This window comes from Chlorocebus sabaeus, chromosome 27 (assembly GCF_047675955.1).
Source record: "Chlorocebus sabaeus isolate Y175 chromosome 27, mChlSab1.0.hap1, whole genome shotgun sequence".
In the NCBI taxonomy this organism is placed as follows: domain Eukaryota; kingdom Metazoa; phylum Chordata; class Mammalia; order Primates; family Cercopithecidae; genus Chlorocebus; species Chlorocebus sabaeus.
In genome coordinates this window covers 14,463,216-14,488,452 of record NC_132930.1, presented here as the reverse complement: position 1 = coordinate 14,488,452, position 25,237 = coordinate 14,463,216, and the positions used below count along the sequence as shown (strand labels likewise).

Below are 25,237 nucleotides of genomic sequence, written 5' to 3'. Positions count from 1 at the left end.
CCTTTGTACATAATTTCTCTTCTAGAAAATCTTTCTTCTGCCACATTTAACTGGTAAACTCTTGCCTATTCTGTAAGTTTCAGTTCAACTTTTTCTTTTTCTGCGCAGATATCCTAAGCTCTCTAGGAGGAATCAAGTGCTCTTTTTTTGTGCCAACCCCATCCTTTGTACACACCCTACATTCTACTGTAGCAATAATATATATTCTCTTTTACATGTCATCACTTAGCACAATTACAGCATAGTAAATGCTAAAAACATTAGGTAAATTAAATAAATTAATGAGTAAACTCGTGGAAATGTAAATTGTATTGCAAATTCATCTGCACTTTTTGACAATATTAAATTGACACATTACAATGTGCTATGTTGTTTTTAGTCTTAAATAGTAGGTACATATTTTTCCATCTAGTGGAGCATAAAACAAGCAAATGAGAATCCATCTCAACTGTTTATTTAGCATTCTTTCATCAAAGAATGAAAGCCAGTTGGACATTTTCTATGGAAACAGGAACACAAAAAGCAATCCATACCCCATGTAATGAAAAAGATAAAAACTATTTGAGGCCAAAGCATAGTCTGAAGATTAAGAATGAAAGGTCTGTATTGTGTCATGTTCCTTTATGTCTGAATGATTTCTAGGAAAAAGATGAGAGTCATTTAATTATGTGCCAAAAAAGATTTCTCGTGGCAGTAAAGGGGGAAAATACTTTATTAAATAGGAGTTTATTCCTTACTATGCAATCAATATTTTAGAGAGTTAGACAGGAAAATGGTTTTTGCCCATGAAAAATGACATTTCCGACATAATGCAATTGCTTTTAAGATTAAGTTGTTCAAATGTAATATGTGATTCATACTTGAGAATATTTATAAAATATATGTAAGTCATACCATATAATGAAATGGACAACTAGTACAGCTAATACCAAATGATAAACTGATCGTTATCGATAAAATTATGCATCTCCTTACTTGCCCCACCTCATTTAATCCCCTTTGTCCTCACCACAGTCACTCATCCCCACCAAATTTAACCACTATTCTGAAATTTTCAATTATTCTTTTGCTTTTATTTATTTCTCTGTTTGATCACATATACGTATATTTGTCCTGACATATTTTATTCTTCTTCTCCGGCAGCACTCCATAGGTTAAAGTTGAGTCACTCTGGTTTGTTTGGGAGAGAGCATAGTTCACTAGGGGTCATCTTTGGAGACCACCTACCACATTTGCTATAACATACTAGGATAAAAATAAATTTTTTCCACTTCTTTGGAGATATTATGTCACTCTTTATTGCCGTTGTGAAGACTGCAGTGGACGCAATTTTCATAACTTTATGGATCATCTGCTTTATTTTGTCTGCTGTTTTCAAGATCTTTTCTTTGCACTTGGTGTTTTGCATTTATCTATGATGTGTCTAGATGCAAATTTTAAACTTTTTCTGAATACAATATATTGTGCTTCCTGAATAAGTGGATGTATGCCTTTTCACATTTCTGAAAAGTTCTTATGTGCTTTCTAATCAAATGATGGCACTTCTCCATTGTATGCACTCTGTCCTTCTGAGTTTCCAAATAGATGTATAGATGTATATATGACCACCTTTTTTATTTATTTATTTATTTATTTATTTATTTATTTATTTATTTTTATTATACTTTAAGTTCTAGGGTACATGTGCACAACGTACAGGTTTGTTACATATGTATACAAGTGCCATGTTGGTGTGCTGTGCCCATTAACTCATCATTTACATTAGGTATATCTCCTAATGCTATCCCTACCCCGTATCGCCACCCCACAACAGACCCCAGCGTGTGATGTTCCCCTTCCTGTGTCCAAGTGATCTCATTGTTCAGTTCCCACCTATGAGTAAGAACATGCAGTGTTTGGTTTTCTGTTCTTGCAATAGTTTGCTGAGAATAATGGTTTCCAGCTGCATCCATGTCCCTACAAAGGACACGAACTCATCCTTTTTTATGGCTGTATAGTATTCCATGGTGTATATGTGCCACATTTTCTTAATCCAGTCTCTCACTGATGGACATTTGGGTTGATTTCAAGTCTTTGCTATTGTGAATAGTGCCACAATAAACATACATGTGCATGTGTCTTTATAGCAGCATGATTTATAATCCTTTGGGTATATACCCAGTAATAGGATGGCTGGGTCAAATGATATTTCTAGTTCTAGATCCTTGAGGAATCGCTACACTGTCTTTCACAATGGTTGAACTAATTTATGGTCCCACCAACAGTGTAAAAGTGTTCCTATTTCTCCACATCCTCTCCAGCACCTGTTGTTTCCTGACTTTTTAATGATTGCCATTCTAAATGTGTGAGATGGTTTTTCATTGTGATTTTGCTTTGCATTTCTCTGATGGTGAGTGATGATGAGCATTTTTTCATGTGTCTGTTGGCTGCATAAATGTCTTCTTTTAAGAAGTGTCTGTGCATATCCTTTGCCCACTTTTTTATAGGGTTGTTTGTTTTTCTCTTGTAAATTTGTCTGAGTTCTTTGTAGGTTCTGGATATTAGCCCTTTGTCAGATGAGTAGATTGCAAAAATTTTCTCCCATTCTGTAGGTTGCCTGTTCACTCTGATGGTAGTTTATTTTGCTGTGTAGAAGCTCTTTAGTTTAATACAATGCCATCCCCATTAAGCTACCAATGACTTTCTTCACAGAATTGGAAAAAACTACTTTCAAGTTCATATGGAACCAAAAAAGAGCCCATATTGCCAAGACAATCCTAAGCCAAAAGAGTGAAACTGGAGGCATCATGCTTCCTGAATTCAAACTATACTACCAGGCTGCAGTAACCAAAACAGCATGGTACTGGTACCAAAACAGAGATATAGACTAATGGAACAGAACAGAGCCCTCAGAAATAATACCACACATCTACAACCATCTGATCTTTGACAAACCTGACAAAAACAAGAAATGGGGAAAGGATTCCAAAATAAAAAATAAACAGAACTGCTGGAACCTGGGACCCCCCCCTCCCAGGCTCAGGCATGACCCCCTTGCCACCTGCAGTCTTGGCTCAAACCTCTCCCAGGGGCCACCCCTGACCACCCCCCACTTTCTAAACTGCACCCTGCACTCCCATCCCCAGGGCTCCCCAGTTCCCTCTCCTCCCTCACAGCTGACAAGGTGTCATGAGCATTAGGTGAGCGAACACACACAGCACACACATCACCCGGCTTGCACACAGCTGCTGTTCAGCATTAGATTTAACTTTGAATATTCACCAAATTTAAGACACCATCGACAGCAAAGCACTGCGCTATTTTATGAACCACTGAGAAAGAGAAAATGCTGCCAATTAAACTGACATGACGCTTTCTTATCACTCATAACTTTCATTTTACACTTATTGAAGGAGCTCTTCTGGACTTAATTAGACATGGATTTGTACTGGCCATCACTTTGGCACACACATAAAAGAAAGATATCAGCAAAATAAAATTTGTTAAGATATTTCTAAAAATAAATAAATAAATAAATAAATAAATAAATGGTGCTGGGAAAACTAGCAAGCCATATGTAGAAAGCTGAAACTGGATCCGTTCCTTACACCTTATATGGAAATTAATTCACGATAGATTAGCAACTTAAATGTTAGACCCAAAACCACAAAAACCCTAGAAGAAAACCTAGGCAATACAATTCAGGACATAGGCATGGGCAATGACTTCATATCTAAAACACAAAAGCAATGTCAACAAAAGTCAAAATTGACAAATGACCACCTCTTTTTAAATTCCATATTGTTTTACTTCCCTTATGTTTTCCATCTCCCTGTCTCTATGTGCCATATTCTGTGCGATTTATTCACATTCCAGTTTGAAATGGCAAAAATAACGCATACCTTAAAAATGTACTTTTAATCTATTATTTGAGTTTTGTTTTAGACAATTACATTTTTTATTTCTTAAAGTTCTATTTTCCCAGCTACTGGGAAGGCTGAGGTGGGAGCACAGGAGATTGAGGCTGCAGTGAGCCGAGATCACGCCACTACACTCCAGCCTGGGTGACAGAGTGAGACCCTGTTTAAAAAAACAAAAACAGAAACAAAAAACAAAAAAAAGTTCTACATGGCCCTTATTTAAATCTCCCTAATTATCTTTAGAGTTTCTTCTTGCTTACTTATTTGTGATATACTGTCCTTTATTAAACTTTTCATATATAGTTGTTTTCATCTTAAATCTCCTAATTCTAAGATCTGAAGTCTTTGGGAGTGTTTATATCTATCATCCATGGCATTTACCTTCTAATTTGTTTGAGAACTTTTGCTTGTGAGCATGCAAACGTGGGGTTTCTTCAGGCATAATGGAGTTGCTTTCCTCAAGGTGGCATTTGTTCCCACCTCTGCTGAGAACCATCTGCTACTTACCTGGGGCTACATTAACCTTCTTGAGAGTCTTGGTGAAGATCTCAAGTTCACCTTTCCCACATGGCTGTTACCCCAAGGACTGACAGCTTCATGTTCTGCTCACTTGATTATTACTTACGGTTGCATGCTCCTGCATCCACATTACAGGAAAGGTGCTTGCCATCTTAGTAATCCCCTCATTCCTGCCTGGTTTCTCCCTTAGCTGCAACCCTGACTTCACACATTTTATTTGGAGAGGAGTTTGGAAAATTTCAAAAGAATTTGTATCAAAAAATTCTTTTAAAAGTATGCAAGCCAAAAAAAAAAAAACGTATCAAAAAGCACATTTATCAAGATCTAGTTGTTTTAAACTAGAGATTATTCTAAATTTGTTATTTATAATTCTGGATTTTGTGTATTAAATTTATAATATTTTAGACAGTCTACCTAAGAAGGAAATGACAATTTTATAAATAATGAAATCGCACATACTACATTTTCCTTTGTGCTTATCAGTGAGTGCCGTATTGTCAACACAGGCAAATCTCATTTAATAGAGTGAAATTGTTTCGATGAAACATTGAAGTAAATGCTTACAGAGAAAATAAGATTTGTTTCATGTGTTAAACTTGGAGGTAGTATATTTAGAAGTATTTTTAATTCATATGTACTATTTTCTGTAAGAAAATAAGGTTCCCTGTGAATTGGAATGCCAAGTGGGAAATAATTTAGTTTTTAAATACAAAAGAAACTATCCTTGAAAAATTCCCGATATTGTCTATTTCCTAGTTACAGAAACAAAATATTAAGGTGCATTGGAGCAGATTTTTTAATCTTGTGGAAAATCTTTTGAATGTCGTTTGTGTGGTATTTAGGCAATTTAACTGGGAAATATGTAATTGTGTACTGTTAGGCTTGAGAAAATGCAGACCGGAGGGTATATCTATTGTTTTCCCTGCTAGACACCTTATATTTTGGGAATTGTACCACAATTTCTGCAAATTGCCCTTTCTATCCATGCAGATGCAATGGGAGCTTCTATATTCATTAATATCCCTACGTATAATTAAACACTTTAACCACAAGAGGCTGATTGTAATTCCCTGATGTGTAATAAAAAGGATAATTTGGGGTGTAGCTCATACCTTAGGATATAAAACTCAGAAGTTGTCAACAACCGTGATTTCTGCTGCTGGAAAAAGAATGATCATTAATAGTACTAGATAAAAAAGGAAAGATGCAGAGAAGAGAAGTAATTAGATAAAGATGATATTCCAATTCCAGACAGAGTTTATATCTGAGGCCCTCCACATTTGTCTCTTTTCCCCATTAACAATCAAGGATTACTATAATTAATTTATTTATAACTAAGTAAAATGAATTTGGGTTTCTGTTACCTGCACCCCAAAGAGTCGTATCCAATACATCTACTTATCTGTATACTCCTTGGTATATGAATCTTATTGTCCCTAGGGATAGACAGGCAAATCCACAGAGTGAACAGAGTCTCCTGAGATGAAAGAGATTGAAGTCATCACTCCCTTTTTTTTCCTGAGGTGCAACATTATTGAAACGTTTCTGTTGGATTTAAGTGGATATTCTGCTGTCAGCTGGCAAGAAAAGATAGCGTAATAGAGAAAGAAATTTGAATGGATGACTAAATTTCAGCCTAGGATGACCTGTGCTCATTTATTGTCCAGAAACTGGATAAAACATAAGACAGCTCCAGCACTGTGAAAATTTCTTTAAAAAAATTACTGTGTGGGCATGTTGGGGGCCAGGGTGCATGGGTCCACTAAGGTACAGTGTCATTGGGAGCTCAAGCTCAGGGTGGAATAACTGAATCACATATAGCATAACAGTGGAAAGAGAGTTTTCTTGTTTTTCCTCACCTTAAAAGCTATTGCCAGAGTAGTGGCACACGTAGGTAAATACACCAAACGAGGGCATTGCATCAGATCATGGAGGATCTTCTGTTTTCAATAGCAGTGAGGCAGCAACATCAGCAAAGCAAAGGAGAATGGGACAATACATGAAGACTGAGGACTACTTAGATTATGTAGGGTTTTTTCCTCTGTACAATAATTGTAACTGTGACACCTTGAACTGAGCAAAGCTCCAAGAGTAGATGGACCTACAGTCAGAATGTACAGTTATATCAAGAGAGAACGTTTCTCTCAGCTGTGTGGTAGGCACTCAGGTCATTTGAATTGATATCCAACAACCATTACACCGATTACAAATGGTAAAGTTAAGGTACACAATTTGTCATACAATATGTCAAATATTGACATAAATATGGCAATATTTATGACATAATATTAACATAAATATGACATGTTTTAAAATACGTCAAATATTTCACCACTTTAAAGTCAAATAATCCATGTAAAAATAAAAACTACCAGAAATGTATCAATATATTATAATATTTGACTTCAGACAATGTGGCTATGTGGACTTTCTTCTTCCCTTTACTTTTCCATTTTAAAGGAATTTTATAATCAACATGAATAACTTAAAATGGGAAAATATTGTAAGTTTTTTGAATACAGCATACCATTTAAAATTAATACTTTAATAAATAATTATAGTTTTCTGAGAAAAAGTTAACCTCAAAACATTGGTGACATTCACGTTTAAATATCTATGCATGATGAATATCACAAAGAAAATATCCCGAAAGTAAAATATAATATAGAATGAGAATTTTGATAGTTTGAATGCTTGTCAAATTCTGTATCATATATTATTTTTTCCACAGAAAAAGTAGCATGACATTTTAATCAGTAACCTCAGAGAGATTAGTACTGTCTGCGTGAATCCCAAGCAAAATTGATCATTTTAAAATAAACACATTTAAAAAATAAATCTTTACTATTTTTGGAACTATCACTATGTCAGCATGTTGCCTTTTATGGAGTTTGATGAAGTGCTATTCACTGTCAGACAATACTAGTTGTCAAACTTTGCTAATAACATATATTAAGGAAATAGTTTAGTTGCAGAGCTGTTAACAGCTGCGAGACACAAGTATACCATCAGATTATTTAATTTGAATGTGGGCTGTGCCTATTAAAGTTTAAGTTTAATCTTTATATCATTAAGGACTCTTGATTTAAGTGACAGGAAAGCAAATCCGAAGTATTTAAGCAAAAAAGAATTTTTGATATATGTAAATTAAAAATCTGAGGATGTATCTATCTATATATATATTTCTTCAACCAGGAAGAACCTAATCTCTCTTCTTCATCTCTATCTGCTTTCCTCTGTGCCAATTCCATTCTCTGACATGCTTGTTCCTCATTCTGGCAACATAGCTACATCTTTATAAGTCCAAGTTCAGTGGAAAAGAGGAAGCTTTTACCCTATGAATATGCATAAAAGCCCAGGGCCTGATTCTCACTCCAGATCTGTCACAAACTCATCACTGAATGGATCACTGGAACCAGAAGACAGATATAGCGCAGATTAGCCTAGGTTATGGCATGGTAACAAAACTCTCACATCCCAAGGGCTTATACAACAATCTTTGCATCTGTCGTGGCCATCAAAGGTAGGCTGCTTCTTGGTCATCCTCACTCTAGATAGAACAGCCACTGTTCGGTTGCTATGACAGTGGCAGAAGAAAGATCTTTGGCTAGACCCATATTAGCAATTAAGTGCTTGGCCTCAAAGTGACACATTTTTTTTTTTTTTCATTCACATCATTTACTGGAACTAGTCACTTGGCCCCATTCAATCACAGAGTCCAGGAAGTGTAACCCTGTCATATATTCAGATCAGGGCGAAATTGGATATTCTGGTGAGGAGCATTAATGAATGACAAATACACTATTTGCCTTAGGTTATATACCCATTGGTCCTGGGATTAGGGACAGCCCCACCACCCTTGGGAGCCTGTCGGTCTCCACAGATAATTTAGGTTTTCAACGAAAAAAAAGTGAATGAATGCTATCAGAAAAAAAATTACATTCAAATCAATTTCTAGTAAATGACCAACATTCTGGATTCAGTGAGAGTGTAACTTCCTGTGTGAATAAATTATTAACTTCCAAGGGTTACAGAATTCACCACATCTGTGGTTATAACCCAGTAGCATAAAAGTAAATGTTATTTTTCCCCTAAGCTCCTAATTTTAATCTAGCTGATCCCCTGAAGTAACCAATACAGAGTAAGAAGTTTTCAGAGTAGACATTTTAAATCAAGTTCTGTTTCTAATCTGAATCCATGGGTCATAGGACATGTCAACCTGTGAAAGTAAGTTGGTTTTTAAGCCTTTAACTCTAGTTCACTTCACAAATGAATATATGAAATTCACATTCCGGTCTCCATTCATATACCATGGCTCTGTCTCTTTGTGGAGTGTAGGTAGCATCATTAGACTAGGTATTTTTCCCCAAAGATGTTCAGTATCAGGGACTTTTCTTCCTTTAATTGTACGGAACAGATGTTCACTTAAACAAATTCAAGAAAAGAGTTTATTGTGAGGCTAAAATAGTGAACCTCTGCTTTCTCCATCTCTAGGACTATATGGATCCTCTCCTCTTGATTTTTCTCCTTTTCTCTCTTAGCATCTATTTTTCCTTTCTGAAGAATCTTTCTGCTTATTAATTTTCATTGACCAAGGTACCACAGAAACAGGACTGTGAAAAGTTACAGTCCCTGGACCACTTAGTCAAATTCCAAGAAAGATAATCAAATTGACTGGCCGTTGGAAATTGGTATACTGTTAGTCACATGACCTGTGGTTGGGGAAAAATATCACATGGCACATATAGCCAATTTCTTCAGGGCCTTTGGGTGGGGCAGGCTACACAAGAAGGAAAACTGTACAAGAAAGTAAATTGGCTGTGCCTACAGTAGAAAGTAGAGTTAGAATATTAATACTACTTACGCTCACTACAATTATAAGTGCTTTACAAATATTAATTCATTTAATCCCATGATATTGGTACTTGTGTTAGTCCATTTTCATGCCACTGATAAAAATATATCCAAGACTCGATAATTTATAAAGAAAAAGAGGTTTAATGGACTCACAGTTCCATGTGGCTGGGGAGGCCTCACAATCATGGTGGATGGTGAAAGACACGTCTTACATGGCAGAAGGCGAGAGAGAATGAGAGCCAAGCAAAAGGAGAGACCCCTTATAAAACCATTAGATCTCATGAGACTTATTCACTACCACAAAAACAGTATGGGGGGAAACTGCCTCCATGATTCAGTTGTCTCCTACCAGGTCCCTCCCACAACATTTGGGAATTAGGGAAGCTACAATTCAAAATGAGATTTGGATGGGGGCACAGCCAAACCATATCAGTCCTATTATTATTTTCATATGATAGGTAAGAAAACAGATTCAGAGAAATGAAATAATTTGCTCATGGTCATACAGTTCATAAGAGGCAGAGCCATCCAGGCTTTGAAACTGGGCAGTTTTGCTCCTGGGTTTGCGCACTTACCTTTTTTGCTTTACAACCACTGTTTGCTATTCTAGAGTATCTGGGTTTACATCAGTGAGTTTATTAATGTTTTTGGGTACTCTCTTAAATCTATTTTGCCAGTTGTAAAAAGCTTGTCATTCTCCAAAGCTCAGCTCAAATATTAGCATTTTAACTTTGCAGGCTTCCCGAGCCTCTTGCTTCTGCTCCTAAGCCACCGTGTACGTTTCTTTAATTATCACACAGGTCACCTTGTGCTGCAATTAGATAATACTGTGTTACTACGTGCTTCTGTAGGACAAGGGTTATATAGTTTGATCTCTGTGTTTGTGCTGCAAAACATAATTATGGCACATAGTATATACTTAATGAATTGTTATTAGATCATTCACAATGAAAGAATGAATGCATTAAATAATATTTAAACCGTGTAAATTGTACCAATATCTCTTCTGTTACCATCATATAGGACAAAAAGTGCCTCCATAAGAAAACCTGGGAAAAATGCCAGTGAATGTTTGAAATTACTGGGATTCAGAAGCCAAGACAGTGGTTGGTGTGAGCTTTATGATGTTGTTATGAAAACCATACAGAGCGGGTTGATATCAGTTGAACTGAATGAACATTTGCAGAGGTAATACAATAACAAACAATCAAAGTTGATGATACTCTTTTCTGATGGTCATAAATGGAGTTTATAGAAATGGAATAGTAAGATTACATTTTAATCCTTCAAATAGAAATATTAACCGTTCTTTAAAGGATACTTAAAATGCAAACCAGAATTGACACGGATATGCTATCGGTAATTTCATTTATGGCAGTTAAACAAGTGCTTTTGGAAAGCACTCATAACTACAGGTTTCTGCTAACTTCAAAATAGTTTTAAAATAGCACCTTCATTTCTGAAATTCCATGGAGATAGTAATTAACTGTTCATATTATGCATATCTTATAACTATGTATAGATAAGCGGAATTTGTTACTTCAGTGCCCTCATTTTGCTTTCTCATTTCCATGTTTTCTAGACAGCCCATTATGAGAAGAGTTTTAGACAGATTTAAGGTTCATGAAGGGTAGCCACTCATAGAGACAGGTGATCATATATCTAAAGATAGCTTTTATTTCATAATGGGAGCTTTTACATTTATGATTTTCTTGAATCCAGTTTCCTAAGAATAGAGTCTGAGATGAAAAGCAAGTGATTCATTGAAAGAGAGCTCTTGGGTAAATCCTGTAGGGCAAAGGAGGAAGATGGAAAAAATGATGGTTTCAGTTGAAGTATTTCTGTAGCCTGACACCCTCTGGGGAGCTCTGCAGTACTAGTACCAAGGTGGCTGGCTTTGCATCCCCACATTGGTTAGTCCTTGTCTGTGGATGTAGGGCTACTCTGGGTGAGGGCCTCTTTTAGGCCAAATCACTGGAGAAGAATTTGAGAACGGGTATCCCAGTCGGGGAAAGAGGTCTGTATTAGTTTGTTAAGGCTGCCGTAACAATGTACCACACACTGGTGGCTTAAACAACAGAAACGTACTGTTTCACAGTTCTGGAGGCTAGAAGTACAAAATCAAGGTGCTAGCAGGGTTTGTTCTTTCCAAGGGCTGTGAGGGAAGGAGCTACCCAGGCCTCTCTTCTTGGCTTGTAGATGGCCGTCTTCATGGTCTCAGGGTGTTTTCTCTCTATGCATTTCTATGTGTTGAAATTTCTCTTTTATGACACCAGTCATACTGGATTAGAGAAGACCCTAATGACTTCACCTTAACCTGATTACCTCTGTAAAGTCCCTATCTCCAAATGAGGTCCCATTCTGAGGTACCAGGGGATAGTACTTCAACACATGAAGGTGTATGTGTGCAGAGATGGTGATACATAATGCAGTCCCTACCAAGGTCCATCGTAACGATCCTTCCCACCTGCACAGAGATGCATATTTCAATCCCCATTTAATTATGGTATATATTCTGCATCCTATGGAGAGTCAATAAATTATTGTGTTCATCTTTCTTTTCTATATTTTAAATATGCTCTTTTGTAATTCTAGTTAAAATATAACTTAAAATACGCTGCCATGTTTAGAGCTGAGCTGAGACTGTATGACTTCTTTGTTTACGAGCATGTTTTAGAATTTAGTTTGATTTGAGCTGGTTTCTTTTTTTATTTCTTTCTCTTTTTTTTTATAGAGATTGAGTTTTGCCATGTTGCTCAGGCTGGTGTTGAACTTCTAGGCTCAAAAGATCCACCCTCCATGGCCTCCCAAAGTGCTGGGATGCCTCCCAAGTGGCGTGAACCACTGTGCCCAGCCTGAGCCGGTTTCTTGATGGCCAAGAGTTTCTTTACAATCATTAATGAATCTAACCTGTTGGCCTTGAGAATACTTGATTTGAAAAGACGTCTGTTTGATAATGGCTCTTTGCTTGGGTGTTATTAGGTATCAGTGATGTTCTTGATGCTGCGTTTTTCCCTCGGGTCTCACCTCTTTCTTCCATGCAGGTTTATTGTACTTCACCTCTCTTCCACCATGGACAATAGTCATTTGGTTACTTTTGTGAAATCTTTAGAGGAAGCCATGCTCAGCACCACTGCCTGCATAGTGCTGTCTCACCAGAAGGACAATCCACATAGAATAGCTGTTTTAGTGGTGCCTTCCAAAGATTTAAGCCAGGCGCTTAAGAACTTGCGCTTGGAAGGGTTTGGGGGACCTCCAGAGCCATCTCGTCATTTCCAAGTTCGAGAAGGAGAACAACTTCTTTTAAGATTTACTGGAAACATATTTGCTTCAAGTACGTATAAAGAAATCTTTTTATATATTTTATGGGCTATAAGCCACAAGCTCTTCAAAAGAGTTTGCTAAACTTGTGTTACTAAGGAAACCTTCAGAGGATTGACGAGAGACTTTAGGAAGTAGGAAGAGAAAAAGACTTATGTATTATACTTCTTCCATTCCCATTTCTTTATTTTCTACTTAGGCAATGCATGTTCCTTTACAGGAAGATTCTAAGTGATACTTTTTAGAAACAGCCTTTTCCACAGTTACTATCTGAATCTAAACTAGGATCGTATCTTTCCTACAACAATAAAGTTGCCTTCTAAATGCTTCCATTATTGGCCGTATGAAATCAATTACCATGTGGTAATAAGAGTGACCATTTAAACACATAAATCATACTATATTATACGAGTGATTACAACCTTATTTTTACCTCCTATTCTATCTAAAATAATATCCAAACTCTTTAAGATGTTTTATAAAATAATATCCAAACTCTTTAAGATGTCTTACAAAGAATCTAACCTGGGCGTCAGTGGACTCCCAAAAGATATGTGAATAGATCTATATTTCAGTATAATTGCCATATTTTTAATTCCATGTATTTTATATTTTTCAAAGACTACTCTGAGAATCAATGGGCAGTTTTCACCAAACTCTAAAGGAGTCTATGACAAAAAAGAAATTAAGAATAATTGATCTAGGCTGGGTACGTGGCTCACCCCTGTAATCCCAGAACTTTGGGAGGCTAAGGCAGGCAAATCACTTGAGGTCAGGTGTTCAAGACTGGCCTGGTCAACATAGTGAAACTTCGTCTCTACTCAGTTAAAAAAAAAATTAGTCTGGTGTGGTGGCCGGTGCCTGTAATCCCAGCTACTGGGAGGCTGAGGCAGGAGAATCACTTGAAACTAGGAGGCAGAGGTTGCAGGTTGCAGTGAGCTGAGATCATCTAAATGACATACGTACCTTGCTTACTTCTTTTCCCGTATTTCTCTAGTGCTATTTTTGTTTTCACTCTAAATCTTATCACAATTTGAAATTATTTAATTAACTTATTTACTTTTTGTTCATATAGTTATGCTATGTCCTTTACCCTTCACCAGAATGAAAACTTCATGAGGGCAGTGACCATGTCTTTCTTGTTAATACATCCTCCGAGCCTAACATAGGAACTGGTATATCCAAAGATTTTTTTTTTTCTTTACAAAATGCTTTATTTTTGATATCAACCCAACTAAACATTGATACAAGTAATGTATTACCAGTTATTGTACACTGTAATCAAATACACTGAAGAAATATCATTGACTGATAAACAAACTATCATCTTCATTTTCTTCTCTACAATGTTTGATAGACTTATATCTAGAGAGTGATTTCAACAATGAGTTTTTCAGCCCTTGTAGTCTCCAGTGTCTATTGTTGCCATCTTCATGTCCGTGTGCATCTAACTTTAGCTCCCACTTATAAGAACATGCAGTATTAGGTTTTATGTTTCTGCATTAATTTGCTTAGGATGATGGCTTCTAGTTGCATCCCTTTTGTTGCAAAGGACATAATTCTGTTCTTTTTTTGTGGCTGCATGCTATTCCATGGTGTATATATACCACATTTTCTTGATCCAGTCCACTGTTGATGGGCACCTAGGTTGATTCTATGGCTTTGCTATTGTAAATAGTGCTGCAATGAACATGCAAGTACTTTCGATAAGTGTGTAGTCAATGAATGATTATATAACAGTGATGAGGAAAACAAGCAGGATGAATATGAGAGGTGGCAGGAGAGATTGGAGAAGTGAATGAATAGATGAGACTAAAGCGGTCAAAGGGAAGAGATGAAGAGAAAGAGAAAAGGAAGAAAAAGAACATGAAGAGTAAACAGCTGTGTGGGAATAGAAAGCAAACGTTCTTTGAAAGAGTTGGCATCACAACAATTTCTTTTTCATTAAGTCAACACCTTCCTCTTTCTAACTGCTTGCCCTGCAGTGAAATAGAGTCTAACAGGTGTGTGTATAAAAATGAGGTGAGAGGGAAAATTCAGGACAGATTTTACGAAGATTTCTGGCCCTGGAGGCTTTCTACATTGACTTGAGGGGATGTGCTCTGTTTGTTTATAAATTAATATGGATCCCGTTTATTTTATTATGCCTATTTTCTCTCTGATTCAAGAAATAGCTCCAAGCCTCATTGGTTCTTTTTTGCTTCAAAGAAGGGACAAGGCTTGAAGCTGATGCTGCCCTCCCCCCTTTTTTGATATCTCAGGAATAAGTGAGACCTAAAATGTCCCAATTTTAAGTGTCTATTCTACTCTCACATACAGGATCTCAGCCTCTGAACCAGCTGACGGGACTTAGTGAGCAAGTGACAAAGATGGCAGAGAAGGGGGCAGGGAAGAGAGAGGAGAGAGAGGAAGGAAGGGTGGAAGAGGCCCCTTCCTACTTGGTTTCCGGAGCAGAAACCACAGCGTCCACCCTGGAGAAATCTCTCTAATGAGATATAGTACTAACAAGAAGTGTCCCACCCAAACTAATGATGCAAATGATTTTCCTGTAATACTGTGACAGCAGCTGTGTTTACCAACCACCCTAAACAGGAGTGCATTACTGTTCTACTCACAAGCAGTGGTACTGAATATCCCACTGCCTGCTGTGGAGACCGGGGAGCACCTGCTAAACCAAGAGCATACAAGGCAGCCGGCACCTGAGCAATTCCTCCGTATAAAGGATGGGGAAGAGTTCGTCTTCATTCAAGGAAAATGAGTCTGGCAGGATACCCAGATCCTAGGTTTGCTTTTCCTAGGGAGACAGGCTCAGATCTGGAGCCTCACTGGGTTTTTCTCTGCCTAAGAGGGACAAGATCCTCAGTAAACAATTGATACCTCATCCTGGTAAAAGAATTGATCCATCCTTTTATCAGGGCCTAGAGTAGTCTCTGTGAATCTCAAAGAGATAAAGCTAGAGATTCTCTGCCTGGAGGATTCTCCTCGCCCTCCCCACCCCCACCCTCACCCCCAGTTCTCTCCTGCTGTATCTTCAGGTCTCACCTTAAAGATCATGTTCTGAGAAGCTTTCTCTGTCCTTCCTATGTCAGAACTTATTTTATTTTTTAATAGTTCTATTATACTTTTGTAGATCCTCCTTTTTTCTTTTGTGGCCTTTGTCACATGCAATTTTCTATTCATTCATTTCATTGTTTGATCAATTCCAGTTTCTCCTACCACAGTCCCATCGGTGGAGGCACTGTCCTGTTGGTGGTCAACATTCAATCCAGAGCCTGACAGTTAGAAGAAACTCAGTATTTGTTGAAAGAAATGAAGACTAAAGTTTAGAAAAAAACATTATAATATTAAGTGCAATTAAAAGTATTTAAAACTTTAATTAATTTAGATTACTGCCCTTTGAAAATGCCGAAATCTCTCTATTCACTTATAGAGAATATGAATGGCTTTTCAGTGAAGGTCACAGGACATAGACTATATTTGTATCTCTAATAGGAAGGAAGATGGATAGGTGTGTCCTTTGGTTTTTATAATGGTTTTTGGCATTCTTCTGGACACAAGCTACAGCAAGCTTTCATTCTCTAGGTGAGAGTTGTCAGTTTAGCACTTGGATTATTGCAAGATAACCAAGCCCCCACTACACACAAAATCCAGAAAGTGCCAGAAAGTGTTTTAATATGATTTTATATAATGGCAACATAGCATCACCCATAATATCTAGTAATGCCCTGTGAGGTCTGTCTTTTAAAGTTGCCCTGAATGCCCTTTGGCCTAGGGCAGTGATTTTTCTAGATATTCTATGGGGTGTATCTCTACATGTATCTGTACACCTATATAATAACCATTCTTTAATTTGCTAAACAAAAATTTGTTGACCTTATGTATATTAAAGTCTAATGAAGAAAGACAGAGAATAAGCAAATAAGTAAATAAACTGCATAGCTTAATTTGGGCTGAAAAGTGAATTATAGAAGAATAAAGAAGGGAAAGGATAGGGGGATCTTAAGGGATGTAGCAGGCTTGCAGTTTTATCTTAGGGAAGACCATTCTGGGAAGGTGACATTTAAAAAAAAGAAGTTTCTAAGAGGGTGAGGAAGCAAGCCATAATCCTATCTCAGGGGAGTTTATCCCAGGCAGAGGGATTGCCAGTGCCAGTGAACTCGGTGGAAACCTGCCTTGTGTGTGTGGGGAACAGTGGGAGCCTGAGATGGCTGGATCAGAGGGAGTGAGCACAGGTTGTGGAAGATGAGGTGAGAACTGATCATGCCTTGTAGGCCATTGGAAAGACGGCCTTTTCTGCTGAGTGACTTGGGGAAACATGAAGGCTTTTTAACAGAGAAGTGATCTGAGTTAGATTATAACTGCATTGAGAATAGGCTTTAGAGCAAGAGGAGAAGCAGGGAGACCAGTTATTGTTTAATTGCAGTAAACCAGGCAAAAGATAGCATGGCTTAGAGGTAGAGCTGGTGGAGAATGGGTTAGAATATAGAAATACACTGAGCCAGTGGTTCTCATAGGGTTTTTCTGGTTTCCCGGACTGCTAGCCCTTTCAATTTTTTTATCTGATTTATCTGAGCAAAAACATTTATTCTTACATTTGTATTTTCTATGTCATCAATGAAAAATATTTAATACCCATTATTGAGAAGAAAATATATTACTATAAGGGACAGCAGGTAATCCACAAAATATAAGTAAATTCTCGAACTTTTTACATGACAGGTATTTACTAAATAGCTACTATCTCGAGACACTTCTAGGGGACTATATACGTAAGATATCAAGAAGACGAAAAAGATTCTCAGAAGGTCCACTAGTGCTTGATTTTACACTTTGGGTATGGAATGAATGAGTTTTTCTTTTATTTCTCCTTTAAATATGCCAGTGAGGGAGAAAAAAACAGAGTAGTGCAATTTCTTCATGCAACTTCTATTTTTTTGGATCTATTTTTTTATTCAGGGGACCAGACATCTTTAAAATATAATATTATGCCTTAACAACAATGAAACTCCAACTTTAAAAAATTACAAAATGGTTTATGTTTACAACATGAAGATTTTGCTATTACTATTAGTAAATCCTCAATAATTTCATCCCTACTTCATATATAAATGTGATCTTTAGAGAGTTTCCCTAGAGATCTTTAGTTTTAAAAATTGGTAATAGTTTTAGGTCTCAATTGAACCAGAGTGGCTATGCCTCACCCTCAATCCTTATATCCTCTGTATAAATCATTTCTTATGAATAATTGTGCACCCGACAGAGAGTATAATGTCTTTCAAGGGGTAGAAGGGGAAATTTACTAATTGGTATTCCACAGGGACCAAAGTAGTAAAATTTTTCTTGATAGCACTCTAGTAGTATGGAAGCAGAAGTTAGCCAGGTGTCACTCCAGTGAGCTGGAAACTCCAATTTACCTAATTTACTATTTAGATAACATTTAAATTACCCCAAATAATCCACTTTTTTTTTTTTTTTTTTTTTTTTTTTTTTTTGTAACCAAAGTGAGACTCTCTTAAGAAGATAAACTCTGGCTAGTCATTCATCTCCTAGGAATCGTTTTTTTTTTTTTTTTCCTAAGTAGCCAGGTTGCCTCTCAAATATAAAGTTTTGCAAAGGGATCTACTCCTACACCTTCTGTAATCTGGAGTTATTCTATTTCTAGATTTAACTGAGCTTTAGAAAAATCACCAAAATGACCTCAAGCAGTCAGGACCGGGGGAAGGGTCCTGGTATCATCTACATCTCTCACTGAAGTCTTTGTTCCCTAGGCAAAATGGAACGTTTTCCATGAGAGAAAACTCTGGGCAGTCAACTGTATGTTGACTTACAGTAGACAAAGGAAGTTTCCATGTAGACATGAAAGCTAAATCTTGGCCAGATGTGGTGGTTCATGCCTGTAATCCCAGCACTTTGGGAGGCCGAGGAGGGTGGATTGCTTGCCTTCAGGAGAGTTCGAGACCAGCCTGGGCATCATGGTGAAACCTCATCTCTATGGAAAAAAAAAAGTAGCCAGGCACGGTGGCACACATCTATAGTCCCATCTGCTTGGGAGGCTGAGGTGGGAGGATAACTTGAACTTGGGAGGTGGAGGGTTTAGTGAGCTGGGATTGTGCCACTGTGGAGCTGTGTCATTCCAGCCCGGGTGACAGAGTGAGGCTCAGTCTCAAAAAAAGAAAAAAAAAAGCTTCATCTTGACATTTCTTTAAAAAAATCTGAGTTTTTTTTTGTTTTTGGTTTTGATTTTGGTTTTTGTGTGTGTGTGTGTGCAAATTCAAAATAGTGCAAGAATCCTGCCTCTTATCATTTGGTATCATTGCTGTCATTTATTGAGCACTTACTGTGTGCCACATCCTATGATAATTATTTTATCCATATTTTCTCGTTTCATTTCCTAAACAGTCCTAGGAGTTAAGCTTTATTTCTCCCGTTTTAAGGGTAAAAAAGCTAAGGGAAGCTAAGGGAAGCTAAGGAAGGGTAAGGAAGCTAAGGGAAGTCTCTAAAAAGCTCAGAGATATGAAAAACAATGGACAAATATTAACAGATAAATATTACAGAATACACAAATCATAGAGGCTGGACTTGAACCTAGATCTATACATCCAAGGCATATTATCTTAAATGCTACATTATATCTTCCTACAAGTTTTACAAATTTTGATGCAGACATATATTGCCTTAGAAAACATGGTAGTGTTTATTTTGCTGTTGAAATAACAAGGTAAAATATTCTGATTGTCATGGTAAAACCCCAATGAGTGAAATGTTATGTTCACAAAAACTCTAGAATTTTCAGTAAGGAGTTGATAAAACATTTGTATATTATCATTTTAGGAGAATCCGTCAGGTTTTCATAGAAATTTCAGTAACACAAATTCAATAACTATCACACCTGAAAGTTCTAGATCAACACTGTCCATTTTCACAATTGTGGAAATGTTTTACGTCTGTGCTATTCATTATGGTAGCCTTTATGCTTATGCTGTCACTGAGACTTTTAAATGTAGGTAGACTGAGGAGTTAAATTTAATTATATTTACTGTTCATTAATTTTCATTTAAACTTAAATTGCCACATGTTATAGGAGAGTGCAGTTCTGGAATGTCTATTGTGAGGTCGCAATATGAATAGTTAGGGGAAAGGAGAAAGATAATTCTCAACGGGTGAAAATAATTTTCTAAATGTTGCAAAAGCTGAATATTTCTAGTAGTTTCTGGTTATATCAAAATGGAAGAGAGAAAGAAAAGCTAAAGATTATTTGATTTAGAAGCAGCCAGAGAGCACCTGGCCCAACAACCGATGAGAAATCTTTTGAGCAATCCATATGGTCTCTGCCTATTGTTCCTTTGTCAAGTTATGTTTTGACAAAAGATAATGATACACAAAAGTTTTAGTCATATTTTTAAAGTAAAATAATTATTTGGATTTTTAAAAATTAAGTAACACAAAGTGACACATCTTTTTTTTTTTTTTTTTAATTAATTGATTTATTTTTTTGAGATGGAGTCTCCTTCTGGAGTCCAGGCTGGAGTACAGTGGCGCAATCTCTGCTCACTGCCAGCTCCGCCTCCCGGGTTCATGCCCTTCTCCTGCCTCAGTCTCCCCAGTAGCTGGGACTACAGGCGCCCTCCACCACGCCCGGCAAATTTTTTGTATTTTTAGTGGAGACGGAATTTCACCGTGTTAGCCAGGATGGTCTTGATCTCCTGACCTCGTGATCCGCCCGCCTTGGCCTCCCAAAGTGAGACATCTCAATGGTAATAAATGCATTTTACTTCTATTTAGGTAATGGGAAAGATTATGGAAAAGACTACACACTTATTTTTCACTTGCAAAGAAAACCTAGGCTGGAACTCCAAATCAAAGAAGTGGACGAATTTGGAAACTATAGCTGCCCTCATTATAAAGGCACCATTGTCGTTTACAAAGTACCTAAGGGAAAGATAGTCCCCAACTTGAATCAATCTCTCGTAACTAATGAAAACCATTCTCAGTTGCCAATTTGCAAATTACCTTTGAAATTGCCAAAGGTGAGTTATTTTACTTTTCTAATTATTACATTTTGTTGCTTATTTATAATTCTGTAACACAATCAGTTTTGCAGGCATAGAGACACATACAGTTAAAAGAAAAGGTAAGAAGAGAGTTAATAAAGAAGGAGTAGGTAGGTCCAGTTTTAGAGTATCAGAAAACGTGTTAGGATTTCTCCTTTTATTCGTATCAGCCTTTCTAACAAGAATGCTTCAGATTGGTCTGGTCCTCACAGCATGTTGTTGCTAACTATGAAAATAATGTCATTCATTTTCTGTAACTGCCTCTGAGTCACTGGAAAATCATTTATGAAAAAAATGCATTTCAGAGCACATCATTTTAGGGAAAAGTCATGGTGAAGAGCAAAATGACCTCAAAATATTTACATTGAAACTTACCATATTCTGCGTGTTTGTTTCATGAGTTATACTTGCCTAAAATTCTTACTCATGTCAGAAAGTAGGATTAAATTATTTCTTTGAACATGTCTAACACACAAATAAATACATTTTATTGCTGTGTATTACAATTTCTTTCAGTGAAACAGGGCTTGGTGAATCTAAACTACATTTTTAATAAGAAATATAACTGAAAAATTTACTTCATTAATCTTGAGGTAAAAACAAACTTCTTATTCTTTAAAGAAAGCTAAAATCACTTTCCCATGTTTATATTTTTTGTGTGTATGACTAGCAGAAATGTGTTTACCATGTGGTTAGATTTTGTTCTGATTTAAAATAAATCATTAAAGTAATTTAGCAAATATTAATATTGAACTTCTGAAATAGGGGATGTGCTGCGCTAGGCTTTGTGATAAATACAGAGCTGTAAAGGATAATACATGCCCTAAAGCTTTGTTGTTCTGAATGGTCACTACTGTCCATATGTGGCTATGGAGCACTTGAAATATGGCTAGTCTAAACTGAGATGGGCAGTGAGTTTAAGATATGCACCGCATTTCAAAGACTCAGTACAAATAATATATAAACTATCTCATTAATAATTTGTTTATATTGACTACATGGTAAATTTACATTTTGGTTATACTAGGTTATATAAAATATATAAAAATTAACTTCCTCTTTTTTTTAAAACATTTTAGTTACTATTAATAGAATATTTTAAATTATATATGTATCTTAAATTATATTTCTATGGAATAGTGCTTCTGTAAATGAATTTATAATCCAGTGAACAAGTACACAAAACATATACACAAAATTACGTTGTAAGATAGTAACTGATTGAAGTTATATTTAGATTATATAAGCAGTGGTACTAACAGTTGGTACTAGATGGTACTAATAGTTGTTCAGAGAAGGGAAGTGGCTTTTCCACAATCTGTAACCAGTAAAGTTTGTGGTATTTGTGACATTTTATTTGAGCTTTGTAAGTTGGTGGAAATTCAGCCACTGGAAATGAAGAAAAAAGGCAAGTTAGGGGGAGAAAATACAGTGCATTTGACTGGGGTGGTAAGCATAGCTTAGCAGGAATTCACAAGTTGTGTAATAACCATTGTAATAATGTCTAATATGCCAAAGGCCTTGCAAATACTTTCTATGCATTGTATCACTAAACCCTCACAAAAGTGCTATGATACATAATTGTTCTTACTTTGTGGGAAACTGACACACAGACATTTTAGGCAACTTGCCCAGGTTCTCATGGCTAAGTAAATGGCAGAGCTAAAATTCAGACCCAAGAAATCTGCTTCCTGTGTGTTGAATGGCTATGATGTTGTCACTTCTTTAGCACATAAAGCTAGGATTACTAGTCAAAGATACAAGATGGATTTTAGGGCATCTAGGTTCACATTTGATGTATGATGTCTGTACTATGCTTTAGTATAGAGATAATATTAGAAATATTTAACAAATTATATGACCTGAACACCAACCAGTGAACTTGAAAGCAGCCCTCAGTATGTTCCTGGTGACATTAACTTTACTTGCTGTTTTTGAGGAGATCCCGGGGTCCCTGGGAAGCATGCATAAGTAGAGGAATTGATTAAGCCATTGATACTGAAAATGATACTTTCATGACAGTATAGCCAAACTGGTGTACATCTACTATCAGTTTTGCTTCTGTGCATTTTCATTTCCACTGTAAGACTTTGCACCATACGGCCGTTACCTATACATGCGGCACTTTTCCCTGAGATAGTTCCATAGCTGCTTCTTTATCATTCAGGCCTCAGCTCAGATGTCACTTGTTATTCTTATTCCCTTATCTCCCAATCTGAAGTCACTTTTTAACTTGTCACCCTTTCTCGATTTACTTCCTAACACCCATCATTGATTTTTTTAGATTTATATGTTCATATATTTTCTATTTTTCTTTGCCTCTTTAAAAAGCAAACTCTGTGAATGAAGGACCCTGTCTATTCTATCCAGGTTCCTTCTTCTGTGATTAGAAAAGTGCCTGGCACATAGCAGGCACCCTAAATATCTATGACTTGATGAATAAGGGGAGGTCTATAGTTTTCTCTCCAGATTCTAAAAGTTTAAGAACTATTGACTTGAAGGAATACTCAAATTCTCTCTGTTCCATAGTTTAGAGCTTGATTCTACAAACTCTTAACTGGCACGCTAAGGCATCGATGTGGATCAACATGAAGATCTGGAGTGGAGAGGGGTACATAAGGGCTGCTCTCCAGGCAGCTCAGCCGGCACGTTACTTCCAGCGAGCACCATGTTTTTGCTGTGCTGCCATGAGAGGATGAAAGGGAGACAAGCCAGGGGTGGTTGGAATTCTCTGGCAAGATGGGGTAAGGGCCTTACTGAGATGATGGCAGACCATGGAAAGAAGGGCCCTTATGTCAGAGAGGACAGACGTGAAGTCCAAAAATGTGACAGGAATTCAGCTTTCACTTATTAGTGTTTTCTCTGTTACCTGACTTTATAAAAGTAGCCAAATTAGTCAAGCCGAATTAGCCAACATAGATAATTTAGGGGTTTGTGTAGATTTTCCTCAGTAAAAGTCTGTGTTTACGGTAGTCCAGTACTTTTGCATCAGCTTCTTCTCTGCTTTGCTTCTAACACACCATTCCTTACCTATGTGCCTGAATAATTCTTACTGAACCTCTTTCACATTGGTGCTTAAGTGCAACCTCTCCAAGGAAGCCTTCCCTCACTCCTCCTTTGTAGCAGGTTAAGTGTTCCTGGTACATGGACCTACAGCGTTTTGTACTCTCCTTATCACTGTAGTTACCATATTTCATGACAACCACTTGCTTGTTTCCTTCCCTTGTTGCTGTAATGGTTTTTCAGGGAGTCTTTTTCCTGAAATATTTTTTTCTAATCACCCCTCCTTGTGAAATTTTATTACCACAGATATATTGTGTGTCTGTTTATATACTACATACTTATCTGTGTTTTATACATCTAAAAGAATAAGCCTTTTTGTGTCTCACCCAGGGACGAATTTTCTCTCCCCAAGGGTGACATTATCAAAATTGAGAATGCATTCAATAAGCTGCGCAGGCACAGACCCTGTCCCACTCAACTCTCTATTGCCAGTGGGGAGAGATAGTACATGCTTGATAAATATTTGTGACTAACTAGATGAACAAGATAATTTCTGCAAACCTTACAATTACTCAGCCTTGAAATTGATAATCCTGAAACTATATTGGCATGTTTAAAAATAGTACATTTAAATGTCTGCTGCCTTTCATAGATGAATCTACTGCCAATAGGCCATCTGTGCTTTCTTTTTATCCCAGATGGGTTTGTATAGGGCTTTCCAAATTCACTCCCTGGGCCCTTTCTTGTGCCCAAAGTCTTCAGAAATAAGTTTGTCGGGTTGAAAAAGAATCTGTGGCAGTGGGAACTTTTTTCTGTTCAAACTTGTGTAACTAAATGGGAATTGAAACCGTGACCTTTATTTTTGCAAGATGAGACTTATTTCATAAAGTTCAGATTTTAAAAAATTCACCTCAACTAAGCAGTATTAGAATGTGCTATTTTTCAGGAAATGGAAGCAGCCTAATATAGCAACAGCTTGGCATTAATGAACATGACACTGTGTGCGTATTTATACAGGTAGCATAAAACAGGTGAAGGTATTTGTCCAAATTAAAAGTGCTTCACAGAGAACACACAGCAAATATTTGCATATATGTATATAGGCATAGAACCACACACAAAATTATAAAGTGTGATGTAAATATACTGTATCTGATTCATAAAGATGAGAAGACGTATCACTGTTACTTCATACTTGTGAGGATCTCTGTGTCTCTTATTCTACAGCCTCTGTCGTTCATTCATTCATATATTAATTAATTCACCAAACAGTGTATCCCAAAGCCTCAATGTATAGTAGTGTTCTGGTTTGTAGGGTCTCATGCTTCCCTTTCTTCTTTATGGCATGTTTTCAACTCAGAGGCAGAGTTATCCCTTAAAGTAGAGGTCCCCAATCCCTGGGCCATGAAATGGTAGCAGTCCGTGGCTGATTAGGAACCAGGAGGTGAATGGTGGGCAAGTGAGCAATGCTTCATCTGTATTTACAGCCACTCTGCATTGCTTGCACTGCGGCCTGAGCTCTGCTTCCTATCAGATCAGTGGCGGCATTTGATTCTTGTAGGAGTGCAAACCCTACTGTGAAATGCA

The 25,237-nt window shown here is 37.0% G+C and overlaps 1 protein-coding gene across 1 annotated transcript in view; it reads left to right on the top strand.

Annotated features, from left to right (window-relative positions):
* The window catches only part of DTHD1 (death domain containing 1), a 64,509-nt gene that overhangs the window by 17,269 nt on the left and 22,003 nt on the right, over positions 1–25,237 (top strand). The window contains exons 6-8 of the mRNA XM_073012474.1: positions 10,299–10,463; positions 12,320–12,609; positions 20,379–20,623. Of these exons, the coding sequence (XP_072868575.1) occupies positions 10,299–10,463; positions 12,320–12,609; positions 20,379–20,623 (700 nt within the window). The remainder of the gene's footprint in view (positions 1–10,298; positions 10,464–12,319; positions 12,610–20,378; positions 20,624–25,237) is intronic.